Source organism: Silurus aristotelis (assembly GCF_946808225.1).
Source record: "Silurus aristotelis genome assembly, chromosome: 6".
NCBI classification, from domain to species: Eukaryota; Metazoa; Chordata; class Actinopteri; order Siluriformes; family Siluridae; genus Silurus; species Silurus aristotelis.
The window spans coordinates 33,529,211-33,549,210 of record NC_139579.1 but is presented as its reverse complement, the minus strand read 5'-3'; the positions used below and the strand labels follow the sequence as shown (position 1 = coordinate 33,549,210).

Sequence of the window (20,000 nt, the reverse complement as noted above, 5' to 3'; positions counted from 1 at the left end):
GGAACTGTAACGAATGAACATGCAGTGATGAGGATGAGGTTTCCTCTCGAGTCTGGTTCTTCTTAAGGTTTCTTCCTCATGTATTCTCTGGGAGTTTTCCCTTCACCACAGTCTCCACTGGATCACGCAATCAGGAGAAACTTTTTTTAAAGTCTCACATTTCGGGGGCAGAAGCAACCAAACGACTCCCACAATTATCAGACACAAAACGTAAAACTAAATACACCAAAAGTATTGGGACACCTGAACTTTCCTGCCCAATGTGGTTCTTCTCCAAACTGTTACCACAAAGCTGAAGGCACACAATTCTACAGGACGTCCTTAAAAGATGCAGTAAAATACAGTTCGGCCCAAAACCTGTTCCAGCATGAAGATGCCCCTGTGCACAAAGCAGCTCCATGAAGATCTGCTTTCCATGGTGTGGGAGTGTGTGGAAGATCTCCTGCTATAGAGCTGAATGACTGTGAACACTGACAGAACCCCAGGAACCTCCTCAACTTCATCACTAGCTGACTTTACTCACACACTTAAAGCTGAATCTCCACAACATCTAGTGGAACATCTTCAGAGGAGAATGGAGGGATTTCTAAAAGCAAATTTGGACTATATGTGGAAAGCGATGCTCAAAAACCGGATACCGAACGAACGACTGGGGGTCTGCAGAACATAATAAACAGATAAACAAACAAACAAACAAACAAACCATTAAATATGTAAATGAGAATAAGAGTCAGATCAGAACTGATTTATATTAAACCTAATATTTAATTATGAACATCAGGTTTAGGATCAGCAGCATGTTCACTCACTCACTCACTCACTCACTCACACACACACACACACACACACACACACACACACACACACACACACACACACACACACACACACACACACACACACAGCACCTTCATCAGGAGGAGGATGAAGAAGAATAAACATGTTTTTCTTCAGTTTCTCTTCAAGTCATTTACTGATTTATGTGTTTATTATTAGCAATATAATTAAATCCCATAAATATACTTATTTACTTACTTATAATAATAATAATTATAATAGACACACCCTGCACCTGTGTGTATACACACACACACACACACACACACACACACACACACACACACACACACACACACACACACACACACACACACACACACACACACTTTCTTCAGTACACACCCCAAATCCTCAAGAGAGTCCAGAATGTCGTTGTCCATGAAGATAAACTTTAATAAGTGTTTTATTCTGGAGAATTAAACACAGTTCGACTCTGACATTCACACCGCTGCAGCTGCTGCATCATATGCTCGGTTGGCAGAACAGGGGTCCTCACAAGAACCACTTAGCTGTCCGCAAATATCCCAACAGTCCTAAACGCAATTAAGATGATATACACGTGCTGGTTTTTAACTCCAATGCTTTATCATATCACACTATTAATTTAAACCGTCTCACAAAAGGTTTCAGTCTGGAAAACTATTCATTATAAAATATTACACTAACATTTTTAAACAGGCATATCAATAGACAGACTGGCAAAATTGTCTCCAAATTTGTCCTCGCGTTGTAAGAATGTGTGCACTCTGTAGACATCCTGCATCCCTCGCGAGGCGACGGCCATTTTTTTAGGTAGCTGATATATATGCCTGTTTTTTAAATCTCGTTTAAATAAGTGATTAGAAAATCGGATCATTTTAGTGATTCGATTCTTTGAGTCATTTAGTTCATTAGATCAAAAATAAAATAACATTTTAAAAAATCTGTTTTGTTTTGTGTAGTTTTTGTAGCACCAGGGTTCTGAAGGAACGTTGTCCCACTTCACTGTGTACTGCATCAGATATTTATGGTTGAAATGACAATAAAAGCTTCTAAACTTTACTATTGAGATTGTGTGATTCTTTTTTCCAGTAAAAAAGGAAGGAAGAGGTGCTGGGGTGATTTATTTTAATCAGGCGAATATGAAAGCTTCAGAAACAGAAGGGTCCTTGGGGTGCAGCATTACGCGAGATCAGATTCGGGTGTGACTGCGAGTCAGTCCTGTGCAGGTCGAATCTAAATATCTGCGGTTGTGATTACATTCTTTTTATAATTCAGTTTTAATAGTTTATAATAATGAGGAAATGTGTTACAGGTGTGAAATATAACTCAAAAGTGTATTAAAAATTAATCATTAATGCTTCGTTAAACTAAAACCAGAAGAAATGCACCGCGAAACGAACCCAAGTTATCACCGGGCTCCTGTGCCTCATCCCCGGTATGGACCTCCACCCGGGACCGCGCCTCCTTTTCCAGGCCCATTTAACAACCCGAACTTCCCGAACCTTGTGTCTTACCCCAGACCAGTTCCTCCTCCAGGATACCAGAACTTCAGCTCCGAGACTCATTACCAGGTAAAGCTCATAAACACACACACACACACACACACACACACCACGGTGTTACGATATTACCGAAACCCGTGATACTGTTGTCCAGTTGTGAAATATTGCAAAGCCCTAAACACTGTGTGTGTGTGTGTGTGTGTGTGTGTGTGTGTGTGTGTGTAACAGACAGTAGCTTCTCCGGCTCAGTTTCCTGCAGGATGGACACTTCAGGAGGACGAACTGCAGAATCTGGAGGTGAAGTGAGTATCATTTAAACACACTCACTCTCACACACACACTTTTTTACACACTCACACTCACAGTCATACTCTCACACACTCACTCACACACACACTCACTCACACTCTTTTACACACACACACACACACACACACTCACACACACTCTTTTACACACACACACACACACACACACACACACACACTCACACACACTCTTTTACACACACACACACACACACTCTCACACACACACACACACACACACACACACACACACACACTCTCTCTCACACACACACTCTTTTACACACACACACACACACACACACACACACACACACACACACTCAGTCATACTCTCACACACACTCTCTCTCACACACACACTCTTTTACACACACACACACACACACACACACACACTCTTTTACACACACACACACACACACACACACTCACACACTCTCTCACACACACACACACACACACACACACACACACACACACACACACACACACTCTTTTACACACACACACACACACACACACACACACACACACACACACACACTCAGTCATACTCTCACACACACTCTTTTACACACACACACTCTTTTACACACACACACACACACACACACACTCTTTTACACACACACACACACTCACTCACACTCTTTTACACACACTCTCTCACACACACACACACTCTTTTACACACACACACACACACACACACACACACTGTAACGCACTTTAATAAATTCACACACTCCCTCACATTTACACACACACACACACACACACACACACACACACTCTCATGCACACACACACACTCGCTCTCACTCACACACACACACACACACACACACACACACACACACTCTCATGCACACACACACACTCGCTCTCACTCACACACACACACACACACACACACACACACACACACACACACTCCTAAATGCAAGGTCAGTACATGATGTACACGAGTAAAATGATGAATCAACACTAAATGGAAAAACATGAAGGATGAAGAAGGAATAAGATGTTTCCAGGAAAAGAAAAAAGAAGGGATGAGAGAATGCACAGTGAGGAGAGAGAAAGGCTGGGTTGGGAAAGAGTAGAGATGGAGAGAATAGAGAGAAAGTGTAATTAAAAGAAATCACTGGAAGGAAGAATAGAAACGATTGAATTAGAAGAGAAGTCTTTATCACATACACGTTACAGCACAGTGAAATAGTTTCTTCACAGATCCTGCACTCAGACACTGAGAACTTACTGAGGAGTTGTGAAGAAACCCAGTCATTAGAGTTACTCAGGTCAGGAGACTCTCAGTGTCTCAACTCCAGATAAATGTGGAGGTTTGTGTTATGAAGGAGATCCAGTGTAAAACATGTGGCAAATCAAATACGAGGATCAGAATTTCATAGCGGATCGGTCGAGGCCCGGGTTACCAACAACCACCACAGGTATCATTAACAACAGGGTACCGGTGTAAATTGTGCTGCTGTTGGCTGAAGGAGAAGAAGGAGAGGAGGAAGACGTCTACAGAGACAGCAGGGAAAGGAGAAGTGGAGGAGAAGTGGAGGTTCAGGTTGGTACGTTAAATGTTGGTACTATGACTGGTAAAGGGAGAGAGGGAGCTGATATGATGGAGAGGAGAAAGGTAGAGATGTTGTGTGTTCAGGAGACCAAGTGGTAGAAGGTGAACGTAGGAATAAAAGATTGGTGATTGGAGAAGACTTTAATGGGCATGTAGGTGAAGGGAACAGAGGTGATGAGGAGGTGATGGTAGGTATGGTTTTAAGGAGAGGAATGTGGAAGGGCAGATGGTGGTGGATTTTGCTAAAAGGATGGAAATGGCAGTGGTGAACACGTATTTTGAGAAGAAGGAGGATCACAGGGTGACGTATAAGAGTGGAGGAAGGTGCACACAGGTGGATTATCTTCTGTGTAGGAGATGCAACCTGAAGGAGATTGGAGACTGTAGGGTTTTGGCAGGGGACAGTGTAGCTAGACAGCATCGGATGGTGGTCTGTAGGATGGTTTTGGAGGTGAAGAGGAGGAGAGTGAAGACTGAAAGAAGAATCAGATGGTGGAAACTGAAGGAGGAAGAGTGTAGTGAGAGATTGGAGAAACAGAATTGGGATCGACAGAGTGATGAGAAAAGTAGGCAGGAGAACAAGGAGATGCAGCAGCAGGTAAAGAGGGATGTGGTGAAAGCCAAGGAAAAGGCATATGAGGAGCTGTAGGAGAAGTTGGACACTGAGGAAGGAGAAAAGGATTTATATCGATTGTCCAGGCAGAGGAACCGAGCTGGGAAGGATGTGCTGCAAGTTAGAGCAATAAAGGATGGAGATGGAAATGTGTTGACTAGAGAGGAGAGTGTGTTGAGAAGATGGAGGGAGTATTTTGAGCAACTGATGAACGAGGAAAATGAGAGAGAGAAGGTTGGACGATGTGGAGTTGGTGAAGCAGGATGTAGATAGGATTAGTAAGGAGGAAGTGAGAGCAGCGATTAAGAGGATGAAGAGTGGAAAGTCGGTTGGACCAGATGACATACCGGTAGAAGCATGGAGATGTTTAGGAGAGATAGCAGTGGAGTTTTTAACAAAATAGTTTAACAGGATTCTGGAAGGTGAGAAGATGCCTGAGGAATGGAGAAGGAGTGTGCTGGTACTGATCTTTAAGAATAAGGGAGATGTGCAGACCTGCAGTAACTACAGGGGAATAAAGTTGATCAGTCACACCATGAAGTTCTGGGAAAGAGTAGTGGAAGCCAGGCTGAGAGAAGAGGTGACCATCTGTGAGCAACAGTATGGTTTCATGCCGAGGAAGAGCACCAAAGATGCCTTATTTGCTTTGAGAATGTTGATGGAGAAGTATAGAGAAGGTCAGAAGGAGTTGCATTGTGTGTTTGTGGATTTAGAGAAAGCGTACGACAGGGTGGAGAGAGAAGTTGTGGTATTGTATGAGGAAGTCTGGTGTGTCAGAGAAGAATGTGAGGGTGGTGCAGGACATGAATGAGGACAGTGTGACAGCAGTGAAGTGTGCAGTAGGAACAACAGACTGGTTCAAGGTAAAGGTTGGACTACATCAAGGATCGGCCCTGAGCCCTTTCCTGTTTGTAGTGGTAATGGACAGGTTGACGGACGAGGTCAGACAGGGGTCTCTATGGACTATGATGTTTGCAGATGATATTGTGATTTGTGGTGAGAGTAGGCAGCAGGTGGAAAAGAGCCTGGAGAGGTGGAGATATGCGCTTGAGAGAAGGGGAATGAAAGTCAGTAGGAGTAAGACAGAGTACATGTGTGTGAATGAGAGGGAGGGCAGTGGAGGGGTGCGGTTGCAGGGAGAAGAGGTGGAGAAGGTGGAGGAGTTCAGGTACCTGGGGTCAGCAGTGCAAAGTAATGGAGAGTGTGTTAGAGAAGTGAAGAAAAGAGTGCAGGCAGGGTGGAGTGGGTGGAGAAGAGTGATAGCAGGAGTGATTAGTGATAGAAGAGTATCTGTGAGAGTGAAAGGGAAAGTTTATAGGACTGTGGTGAGACCTGAGATGTTGTATGGTTTAGAGACAGTGGCATTGAGTAAAAGACAGGAGGTGGAGCTGGAGGTAGCAGAGCTGAAGATGTTGAGATGTTCATTGGGACTGACGACGATGGACAGGATTAGAAATGAGTTTATTAGAGGGACAGTGCATGTAGGACGTTTTGAAAACAAGTTGAGGGAGGTGAGATTGAGATGGTTTGGACATGTGCAGAGGAGGGACATGGGGTATATTAGTAGAAGAATGAAGATCCGCTGTGGCGACCCCTAATGGGAGCAGCCGAAAAACGACGATGACCTGGAAGCTGAGGTCAGCCATGATACCGCATTTCTGGAGCACAGAGGGCCTTGCTCAAGAGCAGCAGCTTGGCGATACCGGGGCTAGAACCCCGGACATTCCGATCAGTAACCCAGCACCTTAACCACTCCCCTGGGAGTTATCGAAGATCACCATGCCCCCTTAACTGAGACGGAGGCCAAGCCCCCTTAACTGGGACAGAGGCCACGCCCCTTAACTGGGACTGAGGCCATGCCCCCTTAACTGAGACTGAGGCCACGCCCCTTAACTAAGACCAAGGCCATGCCCCCAGAGTGAGATCAGACATCAATTAGACTTAATAAAATATAGATATGAGAATTAGATCAGATAGTATCAGATATCAGAGCTAGACCACGCCTCCTTCACTGAGACTGACAGTACTTTTCTCCTTACAGGAAGAAAGCTGAAGAATTTCTGCGCATTCTGGAAGCAAAAGATCGGCACGATATTTCCAGCGAATCAGGAGACAAGAGCACGAGACGTCCGAGCGCAGACCCCGAAGCTGAAAGACGCAGTTCAGAGAAGCACTCAAGGGGGCGAAGCCGGAGTAGAGGGAAGAGTCGTGGGAAGAGTCGTGGGAAGAGTCGTGGGAAGAGTCGAGGGAAGAGTCGTGGGAAGAGTCGTGGGAAGAGTCGAGGGAGGAGTCGAGAGAGGAGTCGAGGGAGGAGTCGAGGGAAGAGTCGAGGGAAGAGCCAAGCTCGCAGTAGAGGGAGGAGTCGAGGTCAGAGCAGAAGCAGGAGTCGAGGAAAAAGCTGCACCAGAGCAAAGAGCCAGCCTCGCCATCGCAGCCGCAGCAGGGGACGGAGCTTTACCAGGAGTGAGAGCCAACCTCGGCTCCCAAAAGGATCTCAAGAAGAAGCTCCTGCATCAGTCAGAGGGACTGTCTCAGACCTCTTCCAGAACCTGAAACAAGTTCTACAGAGCAGAGAGCTCAGTGTGGTGAAAAACACCATCATGATCAACCAGGTATAAGCTCTTCTAACATTTATAACATACAAATATCAGACCTAGATCAGGCAGCATCAGACTTTCTATATAGATTTCAGAGCTAGATCAGACAGCATCAAACCTAATATAGATGTCAGCTAGATCAGACAGCATTGGACTTAATATAATATAATATACATATTAGAGCTAGATTAGACAACATCAGACTTCATATAATATAGATATTAGAGCTAGATCAGACAGCATCAGACTTAATATAGATCTCAGCTATATCAGACAATATAAAATAGATATTGGAGCTAGGTCAGACTTAATATAATATAGATATTAGAGCTAGATCAGACAGCATTAGACTTGATCTAGATCTCAAAAGTAGACCAGACAGCTTTAGATAGAATATAATATAGATCTCAGAGTTAGATCAGATAGCATCAGCCATTATATTATATATTAGATATAATCAGACATAATATAGATATCAGAGATGGATCAGACATTAGCATGATATACTATTAGATCAGACTGATTAGTTTTATTTCGAAACACTTTTACCGTCTGAGTGAAGTAAAATGTTATAATATCGTGATGAGGTTTATGTATGATATCGTGTTCTCGCGTATCACGATACTGATGATATTGCTACACTGTATGGTGGATCTCCAGCTCTCCTAGCACACTGAGTAGCTCAGAGCTCAAACCTGCTTTCTGTTTCTGGATCGCTAGTTTCACACCTTCAGTAAATAAAGGGAGAGTTTTAATGACTCTTTTAATGTAGTAACATTTGTATAATTCTAATTATTAATGAATGATTAGTGTATAATAATCAGGCCCAGGATGACATGAGAAGAACTTTACAGAACCTTTCTGAACCTCAGACGGAGTCCCCTGAAGCCGCCCGAGCTGCTCACTCCATGCTTCCTCACGAGCGAGTGGGCGGAGCCGACAGAGCCTTATCTTGGATCTCATCCTGGAACGATCCGGGGCAAAAAAACGAAGCGTTTCAGAATAAACCCGTCTTCTCCAGCATCGAGGACGAGGAGGAGTTTCTCTACGGAGATGAAGAAGGGAGAAAAAAACCCCAAGCCGTCACTGTCCCCCTCGCCCAAACCAGACCTGCCGAAAATCCCACCTCGTCTCCCTGTCTCTCCAAACCACCCGTCCTTCAGGGCCAAGCCGCGACCTTCACGCGACCCACGAATCTGGACATGTCGGCAGAGAACTGCGAGAGGTTGAAGAACCTGCTAAACAACATCAGGCTGAACCTGAGTCCAGCTGACATCAGCAACTTGGTCACCAGACTGAAGCAGAAGCAGGAGGAGCAAAGAGGTCCGATCTCAAACACGTCTCTCAGAGCGACGCTGGAGACAACGCTGAAACACCATAAAGGTATCAGAGCTAGATCAGACGTCAGTATCAAGCTTTTTCTAAATTAGCGAGATCAGACATACTGATAAGACCTGAGAGAAGGATATGTCCAAGTTCTTTTATAATATTGTCCCTTGAAAAGACACTAATATAGTTGTTGAAATGTGAGGGGGTGCACCTACTTGTGAGCTACTGTAGATTAGACACCACTATCAGAGCTTTTATAATTCAGTAAAAATGTAAGGACTAGATTAGACACCTATATCAGACCTATAACTAGATTAGACATCAGTACCAGAAATATAATAATGCAGTAAAGTTATGAAAACTAGATTGGACACCACTATGAAGGCTTTAATAATTCAGTAAAGATTTAAGGACTAGATTAGACAACTATATCAGACCTATAACTAGATTAGACACCAATGTCGGAAGTATAATAATGCAGTAAAGGGGTAAATGTGAGATCAGACAGCAGTACGAGTGTGATTAGGGCACTGTGTATATTTGGGCTGCAGCTATTGATTTGATAAATGATTAATCAGACATTTTTCCCTGATTAATTAGATTTTTTAAAATAAATTAATGAGCTGTTTTACTTATTATAACAATATAAAACCCTAATTCAGAGTATTTATATATAAAAGTGGACTTAAACATGCAGAAGTCACATTGAGTTTCTCTCAGATTGAGACGTTGTGAAGCTCGTGGTGCTGCTCGGTGATGAGTGAATGTGGATTTCTGCTCATGCTGCTTTTTTCTTTCTATAAAAAACATTTGAGTATAAAAGGTGAAGCAATTCACCATTTATAAAAAGAATCTAGAATATATAATTAATTTATTCTTGTATAATATTTAAGTGATATTTGCATAAATTAAATATACAAACACTGAAAACGTGAAGGCGTGTGAACGTAGTAAAGTCGCAGTAACTCACGTTTAAAAAAACAAAGTGAACTGCTGTAGTAGACGAATAGTGTGAAAAGAGCGTGAAACGGAAAAACAGCAAACTAACAGACTTAAATTTGAAATAAATCAATAAATATTCATTGGTGTAAAAATACATAAACATTCACTGTAAACCAGAACGGAGTAAAAATGTGCTCGTTTACTGCTGCTGTTATTTGCTGTGTTTAGATTGTGTTTGTTCACAGCAGTTTAATGAAATCATCATGATGTCGTGAGTGACCTTGATGCTCACGTGACCTTGATGCTCACGACAAAACAGATCCAGTGTGACTTTCCCGAAGTTTCAAACACACAGTTTACACAATAACACCATTAAACTACACCTTTTACACGTGACTGAGTTTTTACTCACCGTGCTGATGTTCCACCTTCACACGTGACTCCAGTGTGTTTTCTTTTTTCCTGCTGCTGCTTGACCCTGAACTCTTCCGCCTTTCACAGCGGCTGTGTATCTTACTGTCACGCTAAACCGTAATCTGAGCAGCACAACGAATCCAGAACTCCATTCGCTGACGTGGATTTCATTACCGAATCTACTGATTAGTTGTTGCACCTCTAATATATATGATGTTTTATTTTTACTGTGTGCAGTGCAGGAGTCTGATGAAAGGCGGGGTGTCCGATCCGAAAGCAGCCTTTCCCACAGAGACAAGGTAACGGAGTCAATAATAACTCACCTCAAATAAATTAATAGCGATGCTGCGGCACACGGATGCTCACGCTGCGCTTCGTGTCTTTAGAAGAGTGAGGAGAAAGAGAAGGAGCAGAGAGAGAAACAGATCCAGAAGAAGAGAAAGGAGTACCTGGTGAAGGAGCTGGAGGGCCTGCTCAAGCATGAAGGTTCTACACAGAACCCTCACAGTACAGCACTTTAAACACTGTTGCTCGTGTGCTAATATTCATTCTGTTCCTGCAGGTTCGGGTGATTTGATCCCTGTGATTGGATTCTTCTGTCAGCGCTGCGAGGAGTTTTTCGGAGACCTGAGGAGCGCTGAGGGACACAAGCACACAACCACCCCCCCGGTTTACACACTAAACACCAACACCACCAACACCGCTCGGATACTGGTGTCTAATCTAATTCTTAGCTCTTTATTTCATTATTAGAGATCCTAATACTGGTGTCTAATCTAATTCTTACATCTTCATTGCATTATGGGATATCATAATAGTGGTGTCTAATCTAATTCTTAGATCTTTATTTCATTTTTAGAGATCCTAATAGTGGTGTCTAATCTAATTATTACATCTTAATTGCATTATTAGATATGCTAATAGTGGTGTCTAATCTAATTCTTACATCTTAATTGCATTATTACAGATCCTAATAGTGGTGTCTAATCTAATTTTTACAACTTTACTGCATTATTATGTCTCTGATATTGATGTTGAATTCACAGAAGCTCTTATATTTATATAGCAAATATTATTATTATAGATTTGAAACATATCTAATCTAGCTTTTAAAACATTACCACACTATTATAGCTCATTTGTCTAATCTAGTTCTTGTATCTTTATTGCATTATTAGAGATCCTAATAGTGGTGTCTAATCTAGGTCTCATCTTCACTGCTGTATTATAAATCTGATACTGATGTCTAATCTATTGCCTAATCCAGTTTCTAGCACTCATATATTTGACACTGGTGTCTAATCTTATTCCAATATCTTTGACTTATTGTACCTCTGAATTTAGTTCTTATACCTTTACTGCGTTATTATACCATGCATTGATGTCTAATCTATGGTAATCATATTTATATAGCATTATTATAGCTCTGAAACTAATGTCTAATCTATCTTTCAGAACAGATCCTTGCCAAATTATTATAGCTCTAATCCTGGTGTCTAATCTAGATCTCATATCTTTTACCACATTACTATATCTGATATCTGTGTCTAATTTAGGTCTCATATCTTCATTGCACTATTATAAATCTGATACTGATGTCTAATCTAGCTCTGATATCAGTGTCCAATCCAGTTATCATATCTTCACTCATTCACTGCATATATCTGATACTGGTGTCTAATCTAGTCCTTGCATGTTCGTGTCACAGGATCAGCATCTTAAAGAAGATAAGAGGCAGCGAGATCAGAAGGCCACCGAGCGCCGAGACCAAGACGAGCGAACCGGCGAGAGGAAAAGACCCAGAGAACACATGAGCCCTCACAGGGACGAGGACCAATCCAGAGTCCAGGACACGAAAGACGATGACGCACAGTCGAGTAAGAAAGCCAAGAAGAAAAAGAAGAAAGAGAAGAAGATGAAGAGGAAGGAGAAAAAGAAAGAGAAGAAAAAGGACAAGGCTGAGAAGGAATAACACTCATCATGTTGGAGCAGGTCAATACGACCCAAATATCAAATCATGATACTTGATATCAAGATAATGTAAAACTGAAAACAGAAAAGGGTGCCAAAACTTTTTGGCACCCTTTTCTGTTATCAGTGTTCGACGCCACAATTTATCACGTATCAGCGTATCGCCCCCTGCTGCCCGTCTCTGGTTACACACAATAATAAACAATAAACATTTAAATAAAGTTCAGAAATGAAATCCACCTTCAACAAACTGCGAGGCAACTGTTACTAACAGAGAAAAAAAAATCTATAGACTCCAGTTTATCATAAACTCTGCTACAGGTTGGGTTTAAATGACCCTTTTTTTTTGTATGAAATTTTGATTTGAATTGGATTTGTTTGTTTCCGCTTGTACATTCAGCTTTTTATTGAAATAAAACAAATTCACTGCAGTACTGAAATGGATTAAAAGATTTAACTTCCTGTGTGTTACAGTGGGCGGGGCTTAGAAGTTGGTTTATATGAAATGTAGGCATCGTTACGTCTTTGTTTATTTGTTAAAGTACATCACCTCACCTTTGTTCTCTTGCCATCAAACAGTTTCTGTCTCTCAACCAAACGTGACCCATTACTCCACCCACTAGGTGGAGCTCTGCTCGTTTCCTCCTTTTGTCATGTTCATGATTGGATCTTGGTTCTTGTGGTAACTACAGAAATTGTTCGGATTAATGGTTCACTATCAAGTCGATATTGTTGATCGTATGATTGTGATGCATTAGATATAATTTGGGGGAATTAATTTCCAACCATTTATTTGGATCATTATATTAAATTACTTCATTCTAATGAGCTGATCTTCAACAAATTCAAGACATTTACTCGTCCTGAATGCGCCGTTTAACGACTTTCTGGGTCCTGGAGGGTGGAGCTTTAGTTAATAACGTGTGTTATTTTTTTATCGTAATTACAATAAAGCACTTACATTTATATATAAATATTTATTTACAATTTCTTTCTCCATAAATAAAAAAAAAAAACGAGAAAAGGCACAGACGTCGTGTTGGAATGTTAATTTATATTTCACATTTTCTATACAACACTGACAGCATGTATAAAACCTGTACAAGAACCAAGTGGAATTTAACAAGTGATGAAAAGCAGGTGAGTTCCATCAGTCGACTGTAAATGCAGATGTTGTAAAGATGAAAAGGAGGATGGTGATGGTGGTGAGGCGTCTCAGTGGGAACTGTTTAGCGTGTTACGGGACTCCAGAAGGCCACGGGGGTCAAACAATTTCATATAAAACAATCAGGCCGTGGAAGACACGTAACAAACTCTGAAACAGGAAGTGAGGAGATGTTTAGGTCTGGAGCTCCAGCAAACAGCAGCTACAGGATGGAGGGGGGTAGAAACTTTTGCTTCAGCTTCATTCTTATGGTAAAAACTCAATGATATGAGATGCCAGAGAGACCACACATGCGGCGTCGTCTTTTTCTTCTTATTATTATTATCCTCAAGCCGGTCTGCTATTGGCCAATAAAATTCTTAATAAAATAAAGTGCTGAGTAAGCAGACTGATGCTACACCTGAAGAAGCTGAAAATAAAAAGTCAGCAAATAATAATTCTTACAGGTTTAGATTTCAGGAAAAAAACCCAAAATGTTCATGAAAGGTGACTAAAAAACTCACATGACTGAGAAAAGGGATTTGATTGGTTGCCTGGTGTGTCAATCAAATAGGTTCATTTTCTGAAAGTGGGCGGAACAACAATTATCCTGGAACTGGACCATCAAGTGAGCCCTTAAATATAGAACCAGCATCAGAGAAGGTTCCAAGGAGAACCCTCAAAGTAGCTCAACTAAGGAACGAACTCTACACTGTATTTTGTGAATCGAAAATATTTCCAAGTAGAACCTTTAATAGGAGAAGGTTCCAGTGGAACTGTTACAGAAAGCCAAGAACCCTGAAAGCCTCCAAGTTAAAACTGATCAGAACCCTTAGAAAGAACCCTTCCAGGAAGTACAGAACTCCAATGAGCCATCAAAGTCTACAAGTTTTTCACTTTATTGTTCTACTATCACAGAAGGTTCTGATTAGAACTCTGAAGGAAAGGAACCCCTTACTCATGTATCAGCAATCCAAATGGTCTCTACTGGGAACCTCCACAGAACTCATTAGTTCTCATAAAACTGGACCACTGTAGAATGAGAACCTTCTTAGAAGACTTAGAAGAAACTCCATTTCAAACCATTTAAATCAGAACCTTATATATACACATTTAAAATATGTTTATGAAGAGCCTGAACAAATGGAGCCGAAGAAAGTGTGTGTGTGTGTGTGTGTGTGTGTGTGTGTGTGTGTGTAGGAATTGCCCTAATGTGAATCTGTGTGCAAATAATTTTGTAGGACTCACATTAGTGTGTATTTGCGTGTTTGCAAGAATTGCACAAGTGTGTATGACTTTGTAATTGCACTGTGTGTGTGTGTGTGTGTGTGTGTGTGTGTGTGTGGCAATTGCACTATTGTGTATCTGTGTATGTTTCTTTGTAAGGATTGCACAAGTGTGTATATCAGTGTGTGTGTATGTCTTTGTAGGATACAGTTGTGTGTGTGTGTGTGTGTGTGTGTATAAATACACATTAAGCTCCAGTAAGACACAGTAACTTCATGAGCCTTCAGAGAACTCATTATTGTTTCATTAAATCTTTTCATTTCAGCTTTAAAATAAATAAATAAATCTCCATAATGAACAAAAGATCTGCGAATTTACCTTTAAAATGTAGTCACGAAATATTTTAAAAAAACCTATCAAACAAATTGTGTTATTTGGCAACACTGTGCATGTCTGCACACGTGTCATCGCTTGGAAACGTCAAAATAAAGAGTAAAAAAAAAAAAAAAAAACTTCTTGTGACATAAAAAAAAAAGGCGGGAACTTAATGCTTGGCTGGACGGCTCACGATGTTAGTAGCGTTAGCTAGGCTAGCTCGGGACTGCATGATCAGGCTTAGGATCAACTCCGACCTTCACGACGACCTTCACAACGCTAATCGTACACGTACATGTTAGCGTGTATAAGATTTACAATCACAAACATTAGACACATGACTTAACTTTAAACAAATACCTCACACACACACACACACACACACACACACACACACACACACACACACACACAGAAATGCTTCTCTGAGTTAGACAGATCAGCTGAAGTCGTTAACACTGTACATGATCGTTCCCAAAATCACGTACTTCATATAAAACCGCCTCGTTAGCTGCGTAAGGCGGGACTTCCTGTTTTATCGGCGTCTTTAGGTCCATCTTTCATCAGCGCTGAAAAAACCTGCAACAGAGCGATAATCCCGGATTAGAATCGGCACGGTATATATTCCCGGACATCAGACTGCACCTTTCCGGCTGACGGAGTTCGGACCTGGTTCCAGCGGCCGTTGTTGCTGAGCATGTCGGTGTTGGCGATGCCGATGAAGAGCAGGTGTGCCGGGGTGTTCTGCGGGAGGCGGGACAGGAACTGGGCGCTGTGGATGAAGTCCATCTGCAGCAGGACGTCCTGATAAAGACGCAGGATTCCCAACGCCGTACGGAACAGTGCTTCCTCTCCATCTCGGCAAAACAGATCCCACACGCGGCACGCCACGTCCAGCGGCAAAGGCTTACTGTACAGCGTGAAGATCCTACACACATACACACGGGTGTAGAGTTAAGGGTGTAGAGTGTAGGTTAAAGGGTGTAGGGTGTAGGGTATATGTAAAGGGTGTATGGTGTAGGGTAAAGAGTGTAGGGAGTAGGGTAAAGAGTGTAGGGTGTAAAGTAAAGGGTGTAGGGAGTAGGGTAAAGCATGTAGGGAGTAGGGAGTGGGGTAAAGGGTGTAGGGTATATGTAAAGGGTGTAGGGTAAATGGTGTAGGGAGTAGGGTAAAGGGTGTATGGTGTAGGGTAAAGGCTGTAGGGAGTAGGATAAAGAGTGTAGGGTATAGGGTGTATGGAGTGGGGTAAAGAGTGTAGGGAGTGGGGTAAAGAGTGTAGGGAGTGGGGTAAAGGGTATAGGGAGTAGGGTAAAGGGTATATGGTAAAGAGTGTAGGGAGTAGGGTAAAGGGTGTAGGAAGTAGGGTAAAGAGTGTAGGGAGTGGGATAAAGGGTGTAGGGAGTAGGGTGAAGAGTGTAGGAAGTAAGGTAAAGGGTGTAGGGAGTAGGGTGAAGAGTGTAGGGAATAGGGTAAAGAGTGTAGGGAATAGGGTAAAGAGTGTAGGGAATAGGGTAAAGAGTGTAGGGAATAGGGTAAAGAGTGTGGGGAGTAGGGTAAAGGGTATAGGGTAAAGACTGTAGGGAGTAGGGTAAAGGGTGCAGGGAGTAGGGTAGTAGGGTAAAAGGTGCAGGGAGTAGGGTAAAGGGTGCAGGGAGTAGGGTAAAGGGTATAGGGTAAAGGGAGTAGGGTAAAGGGTGTAGGGAGTAGGGTAAAGAGTGTAGGGAGTAGGGTAAAGGGTATAGGGTAAAGAGTGTAGGGAGTAGGGTAAAGGGTATAGGGAGTAGGGTAAAGGGTGTAGGGTAAAGGGTGTAGGGAGTAGGGTAAAGGGTGTAGGGAGTAGGGTAAATGGTGTAGGGTAGAGAGTGTAGGGAGTAGGGTAAAGAGTGTAGGGTAGAGAGTGTAGGGAGTAGGGTAAAGAGTGTAGGGAGTAGGGTAAAGGGTGTAGGTAGTAGGGTAAAGGGTGTAGGGAGTAGGGTAAAGAGTGTAGGGAGTAGGGTAAAGAGTGTAGGGAGTAGGGTAAAGGGTATAGGGCAAAGAGTGTAGAGAGTAGGGTAAAGGGTGTAGGGAGTAGGGTAAAGAGTGTAGGGTAAAGGGTGTAGGGAGTAGGGTAAAGAATGTAGGGTGTAGAGTAAAGGGTATAGGGTAAAGAGTGTAGGAAATAGGGTAAATAGTCTAGGGAGTAAGATAAAGAGTGTAGGAAGTATGAGTAAAGAGTGTAGGGAGTAGGGAAAAGAGTATAGGGTAAAGAGTGTAGGGAGTAGGGTTTAAGGGTGTAGGGAGTAGGGTAAATAGTCTAGGGAGTAAGGTAAAGAGTGTAGGGAGTAGAGTAAAGAGTGTAGGGAGTAGGGAAAAGAGTGTAGGGAGTAGGGTAAAGGGTGTAGGGAGTAGGGTAAAGGGTGTAGGGAGTAGGGTAAAGAGTGTAGGGAATAGGGTAAAGAGTGTGGGGAGTAGGGTAAAGGGTGTAGGGAGTAGGGTAAAGGGTATAGGGAGTAGGGTAAAGAGTATAGGGCAAAGAGCGTACGGAGTAGGGTAAAGGGTGTGGGGAGTAGGGTAAAGAGTGTAGGAAGTAGGGTAAAGAGTATAGGGCAAAGAGTGTACGGAGGGGGGTAAAGGGTGTGGGGAGTAGGGTAAAGAGTGTAGGGAGTGGGGTAAAGAGTGTAGGGTAAAGGGTGTAGGGAGTAGGGTAAAGAGTGTAGGGAGTAGGGTAAAGAGTGTAGGGTAAAGGGAGTAGGGTAAAGAGTGTAGGGAGTAGGGTAAAGAGTGTAGGGAGTAGGGTAAAGAGTGTAGGGAGTAGGGTAAAGAGTGTAGGGTAAAGGGTGTAGGGAGTAGGGTAAAGGGTGTAGGGAGTAGGGTAAAGAGTGTAGGGAGTAGGGTAAAGAGTGTAGGGAGTAGGGTAAAGGGTGTAGGGTAAAGAGTAAAGAGTGTAGGGAGTAGGGTAAAGAGTGTAGGGGGTAGGGTAAAGGGTATAGGGTAAAGAGTGTAGGGAGTAGGGTAAATAGTGTAGGGAGTAGGTTAAAGTGTGTAGGGTAAAGCGTGTAGGGAGTAGGGTAAAGACTGTACGGAGTAGGGTAAAGGGTGTGGGGAGTAGGGTAAAGAGTGTAGGGAGTAGGGTGTAGGGAGTAAGGCAAAGAGTGTAGGGTAAAGGGTGTAGGGAGTAGGGTAAAGGGTGTAGGGAGTAGGGTAAAGAGTGTAGGGTAAAGGGTGTAGGGAGTAGGGTAAAGGGTGTAGGGAGTAGGGAAAAGGGTGTAGGGAGTAGGGTAAAGGGTAAAGGGTGTAGGGAGTAGGGTAAAGAGTGTAGGGAGTAGGGTAAAGGGTATAGGGTAAAGAGTGTAGGGAGTAGGGTAAAGAGTGTAGGGAGTAGGGTAAAGGGTATAGGGCAAAGAGTGTAGAGAGTAGGGTAAAGGGTGTAGGGTAAAGGGTGTAGGGAGTAGGGTAAAGAGTGTAGGGTGTAGGGTAAAGAATGTAGGGTGTAGGGTAAAGGGTATAGGGTAAAGAGTGTAGGGAGTAGGGTAAATAGTCTAGGGAGTAAGGTAAAGAGTGTAGGGAGTAGAGTAAAGAGTGTAGGGAGTAGAGTAAAGAGTGTAGGGTAAAGAGTGTAGGGAGTAAGGTAAAGGGTGTAGGGAGTAAGGTAAAGAGTGTAGGGAGTAGAGTAAAGAGTGTAGGGAGTAGAGAAAAGAGTGTAGGGAGTAGGGTAAAGGGTGTAGGGAGTAGGGTAAAGAGTGTAGGGAGTAGGGTAAAGAGTGTGGGGAGTAGGGTAAAGGGTATAGGGAGTAGGGTAAAGGGTGTAGGGAGTAGGGTAAAGGGTATAGGGAGTAGGGTAAGAGTATAGGGCAAAGAGTGTACGGAGTAGGGTAAAGAGTGTGGGGAGTAGGGTAAAGAGTGTAGGGAGTAGGGTAAAGAGTATAGGGCAAAGAGTGTACGGAGTAGGGTAAAGGGTGTGGGGAGTAGGGTGAAGAGTGTAGGGAGTAGGGTAAAGAGTGTAGGGTAAAGGGTGTAGGGAATAGGGTAAAGAGTGTAGGGAGTAGGGTAAAGAGTGTAGGGAGTAGGGTAAAGAGTGTAGGGTAAAGGGTGTAGGGAGTAGGGTAAAGAGTGTAGGGAGTAGGGTAAAGGGTGTAGGGAGTAGGGTAAAGAGTGTAGGGAGTAGGGTAAAGAGTGTAGGGAGTAGGGTAAAGAGTGTAGGGTAAAGGGTGTAGGGAGTAGGGTAAAGAGTGTAGGGAGTAGGGTAAAGAGTGTAGGGAGTAGGGTAAAGAGTGTAGGGGGTAGGGTAACGGGTATAGGGTAAATAGTGTAGGGAGTAGGTTAAAGAGTGCAGGGTGTAGGGTAAAGCGTGTAGGGAGTAGGGTAAAGAGTGTAGGGGGTAGGGTAAAGGGTATAGGGTAAAGAGTGTAGGGAGTAGGGTAAATAGTGTAGGGAGTAGGTTAAAGAGTGTAGGGTAAAGCGTGTAGGGAGTAGGGTAAAGACTGTACGGAGTAGAGTAAAGAGTGTAGGGAGTAGGGTGTAGGGAGTAGGGCAAAGAGTGTAGGGTAAAGGGTGTAGGGAGTAGGGTAAAGGGTGTAGGGAGTAGGGTAAAGAGTGTAGGGAGTAGGGTAAAGAGTGTAGGGTAAAGGGTGTAGGGAGTAGGGTAAAGGGTGTAGGGAGTAGGGTAAAGAGTGTAGGGAGTAGGGTAAAGGGTGTAGGGAGTAGGGTAAAGGGTAAAGAGTGTAGGGAGTAGGGTAAAGAGTGTAGGGAGTAGGGTAAAGAGTGTAGGGAGTAGGGTAAAGAGTGTAGGGGGTAGGGTAAAGGGTATAGGGTAAAGAGTGTAGGGAGTAGGGTAAATAGTGTAGGGAGTAGGTTAAAGAGTGTAGGAAGTAGGGTAAATAGTGTAGGGTGTAGGGTAAAGGGTGTAGGTTAAATCGTGTAGGGAGTAGGTTAAAGAGTGTAGGGAGTAGGTTAAAAAGTGTAGGGAGTAGGGTAAAGAGTGTAGGGAGTAGGGTAAAGAGTGTAGGGAGTAGGGTAAAGAGTGTAGGGAGTAGGGTAAAGGGTATAGGGTAAAGAGTGTAGGGAGTAGGTTAAAGAGTGTAGGGAGTAGGGTAAATAGTGTAGGGTGTAGGGTAAAGGGTGTAGGTTAAATAGTGTAGGGAGTAGGTTAAAGAGTGTAGGGTGTAGGGTAAAGAGTGTAGGGAGTAGGGTAA

General features: G+C 43.1%; 3 protein-coding genes across 8 annotated transcripts in view; 1 reads left to right on the top strand and 2 right to left on the bottom strand.

Annotated features, from left to right (window-relative positions):
* Nucleotides 1-1,344, bottom strand: part of fam98a (family with sequence similarity 98 member A) — a 16,345-nt gene extending 15,001 nt beyond the window's left edge. The window contains exon 1 of the mRNA XM_083544712.1: nucleotides 1,183-1,344. Within this exon, the coding sequence (XP_083400838.1) occupies nucleotides 1,183-1,220 (38 nt within the window). The 5' untranslated portion in view covers nucleotides 1,221-1,344. The remainder of the gene's footprint in view (nucleotides 1-1,182) is intronic.
* Nucleotides 1,345-1,981: 637 nt separating this feature from the next.
* LOC310727820 (uncharacterized protein) lies at nucleotides 1,982-12,517 on the top strand. 6 transcript variants are annotated; one of them, XM_083544666.1, is made up of 8 exons: nucleotides 1,982-2,393; nucleotides 2,553-2,626; nucleotides 6,872-7,442; nucleotides 8,282-8,810; nucleotides 10,350-10,411; nucleotides 10,499-10,598; nucleotides 10,675-10,826; nucleotides 11,821-12,517. In XM_083544666.1, the coding sequence occupies exons 1-8, from the start codon at nucleotides 2,205-2,207 to the stop codon at nucleotides 12,082-12,084; spliced, it is 1,941 nt and encodes a 646-aa protein (XP_083400792.1). In that variant the 5' UTR covers nucleotides 1,982-2,204; the 3' UTR covers nucleotides 12,085-12,517. The 6 variants fall into 6 exon arrangements, with proteins under 6 accessions (XP_083400792.1, XP_083400791.1, XP_083400794.1 ...); XM_083544665.1 differs by having other exon boundaries at nucleotides 8,252-8,810; XM_083544668.1 differs by having other exon boundaries at nucleotides 1,983-2,393; nucleotides 8,300-8,810.
* A 2,238-nt stretch (nucleotides 12,518-14,755) lies between these two features.
* Nucleotides 14,756-20,000, bottom strand: part of tbc1d12a (TBC1 domain family, member 12a) — a 33,009-nt gene continuing 27,764 nt past the window's right edge. Inside the window, exons 12-13 of the mRNA XM_083543467.1 lie at nucleotides 15,499-15,757; nucleotides 14,756-15,408 (exon numbers count right to left, since the gene is read on the bottom strand). Coding sequence (XP_083399593.1) covers nucleotides 15,337-15,408; nucleotides 15,499-15,757 — 331 coding nt within the window. The 3' untranslated portion in view covers nucleotides 14,756-15,336. The remainder of the gene's footprint in view (nucleotides 15,409-15,498; nucleotides 15,758-20,000) is intronic.

Coding starts and splice junctions, on each gene's coding strand:
- LOC310727820 (XM_083544665.1), top strand. CDS start 2,205: ATGCACCGCGAAACGAACCCAAGTTATCACCGGGCTCCTGTGCCTCAT. Junction 2,627..6,871: donor CTGCAGAATCTGGAGGTGAA/GTGAGTATCATT, acceptor TTCTCCTTACAG/GAAGAAAGCTGAAGAATTTC. Junction 7,443..8,251: donor ACACCATCATGATCAACCAG/GTATAAGCTCTT, acceptor TATAATAATCAG/GCCCAGGATGACATGAGAAG.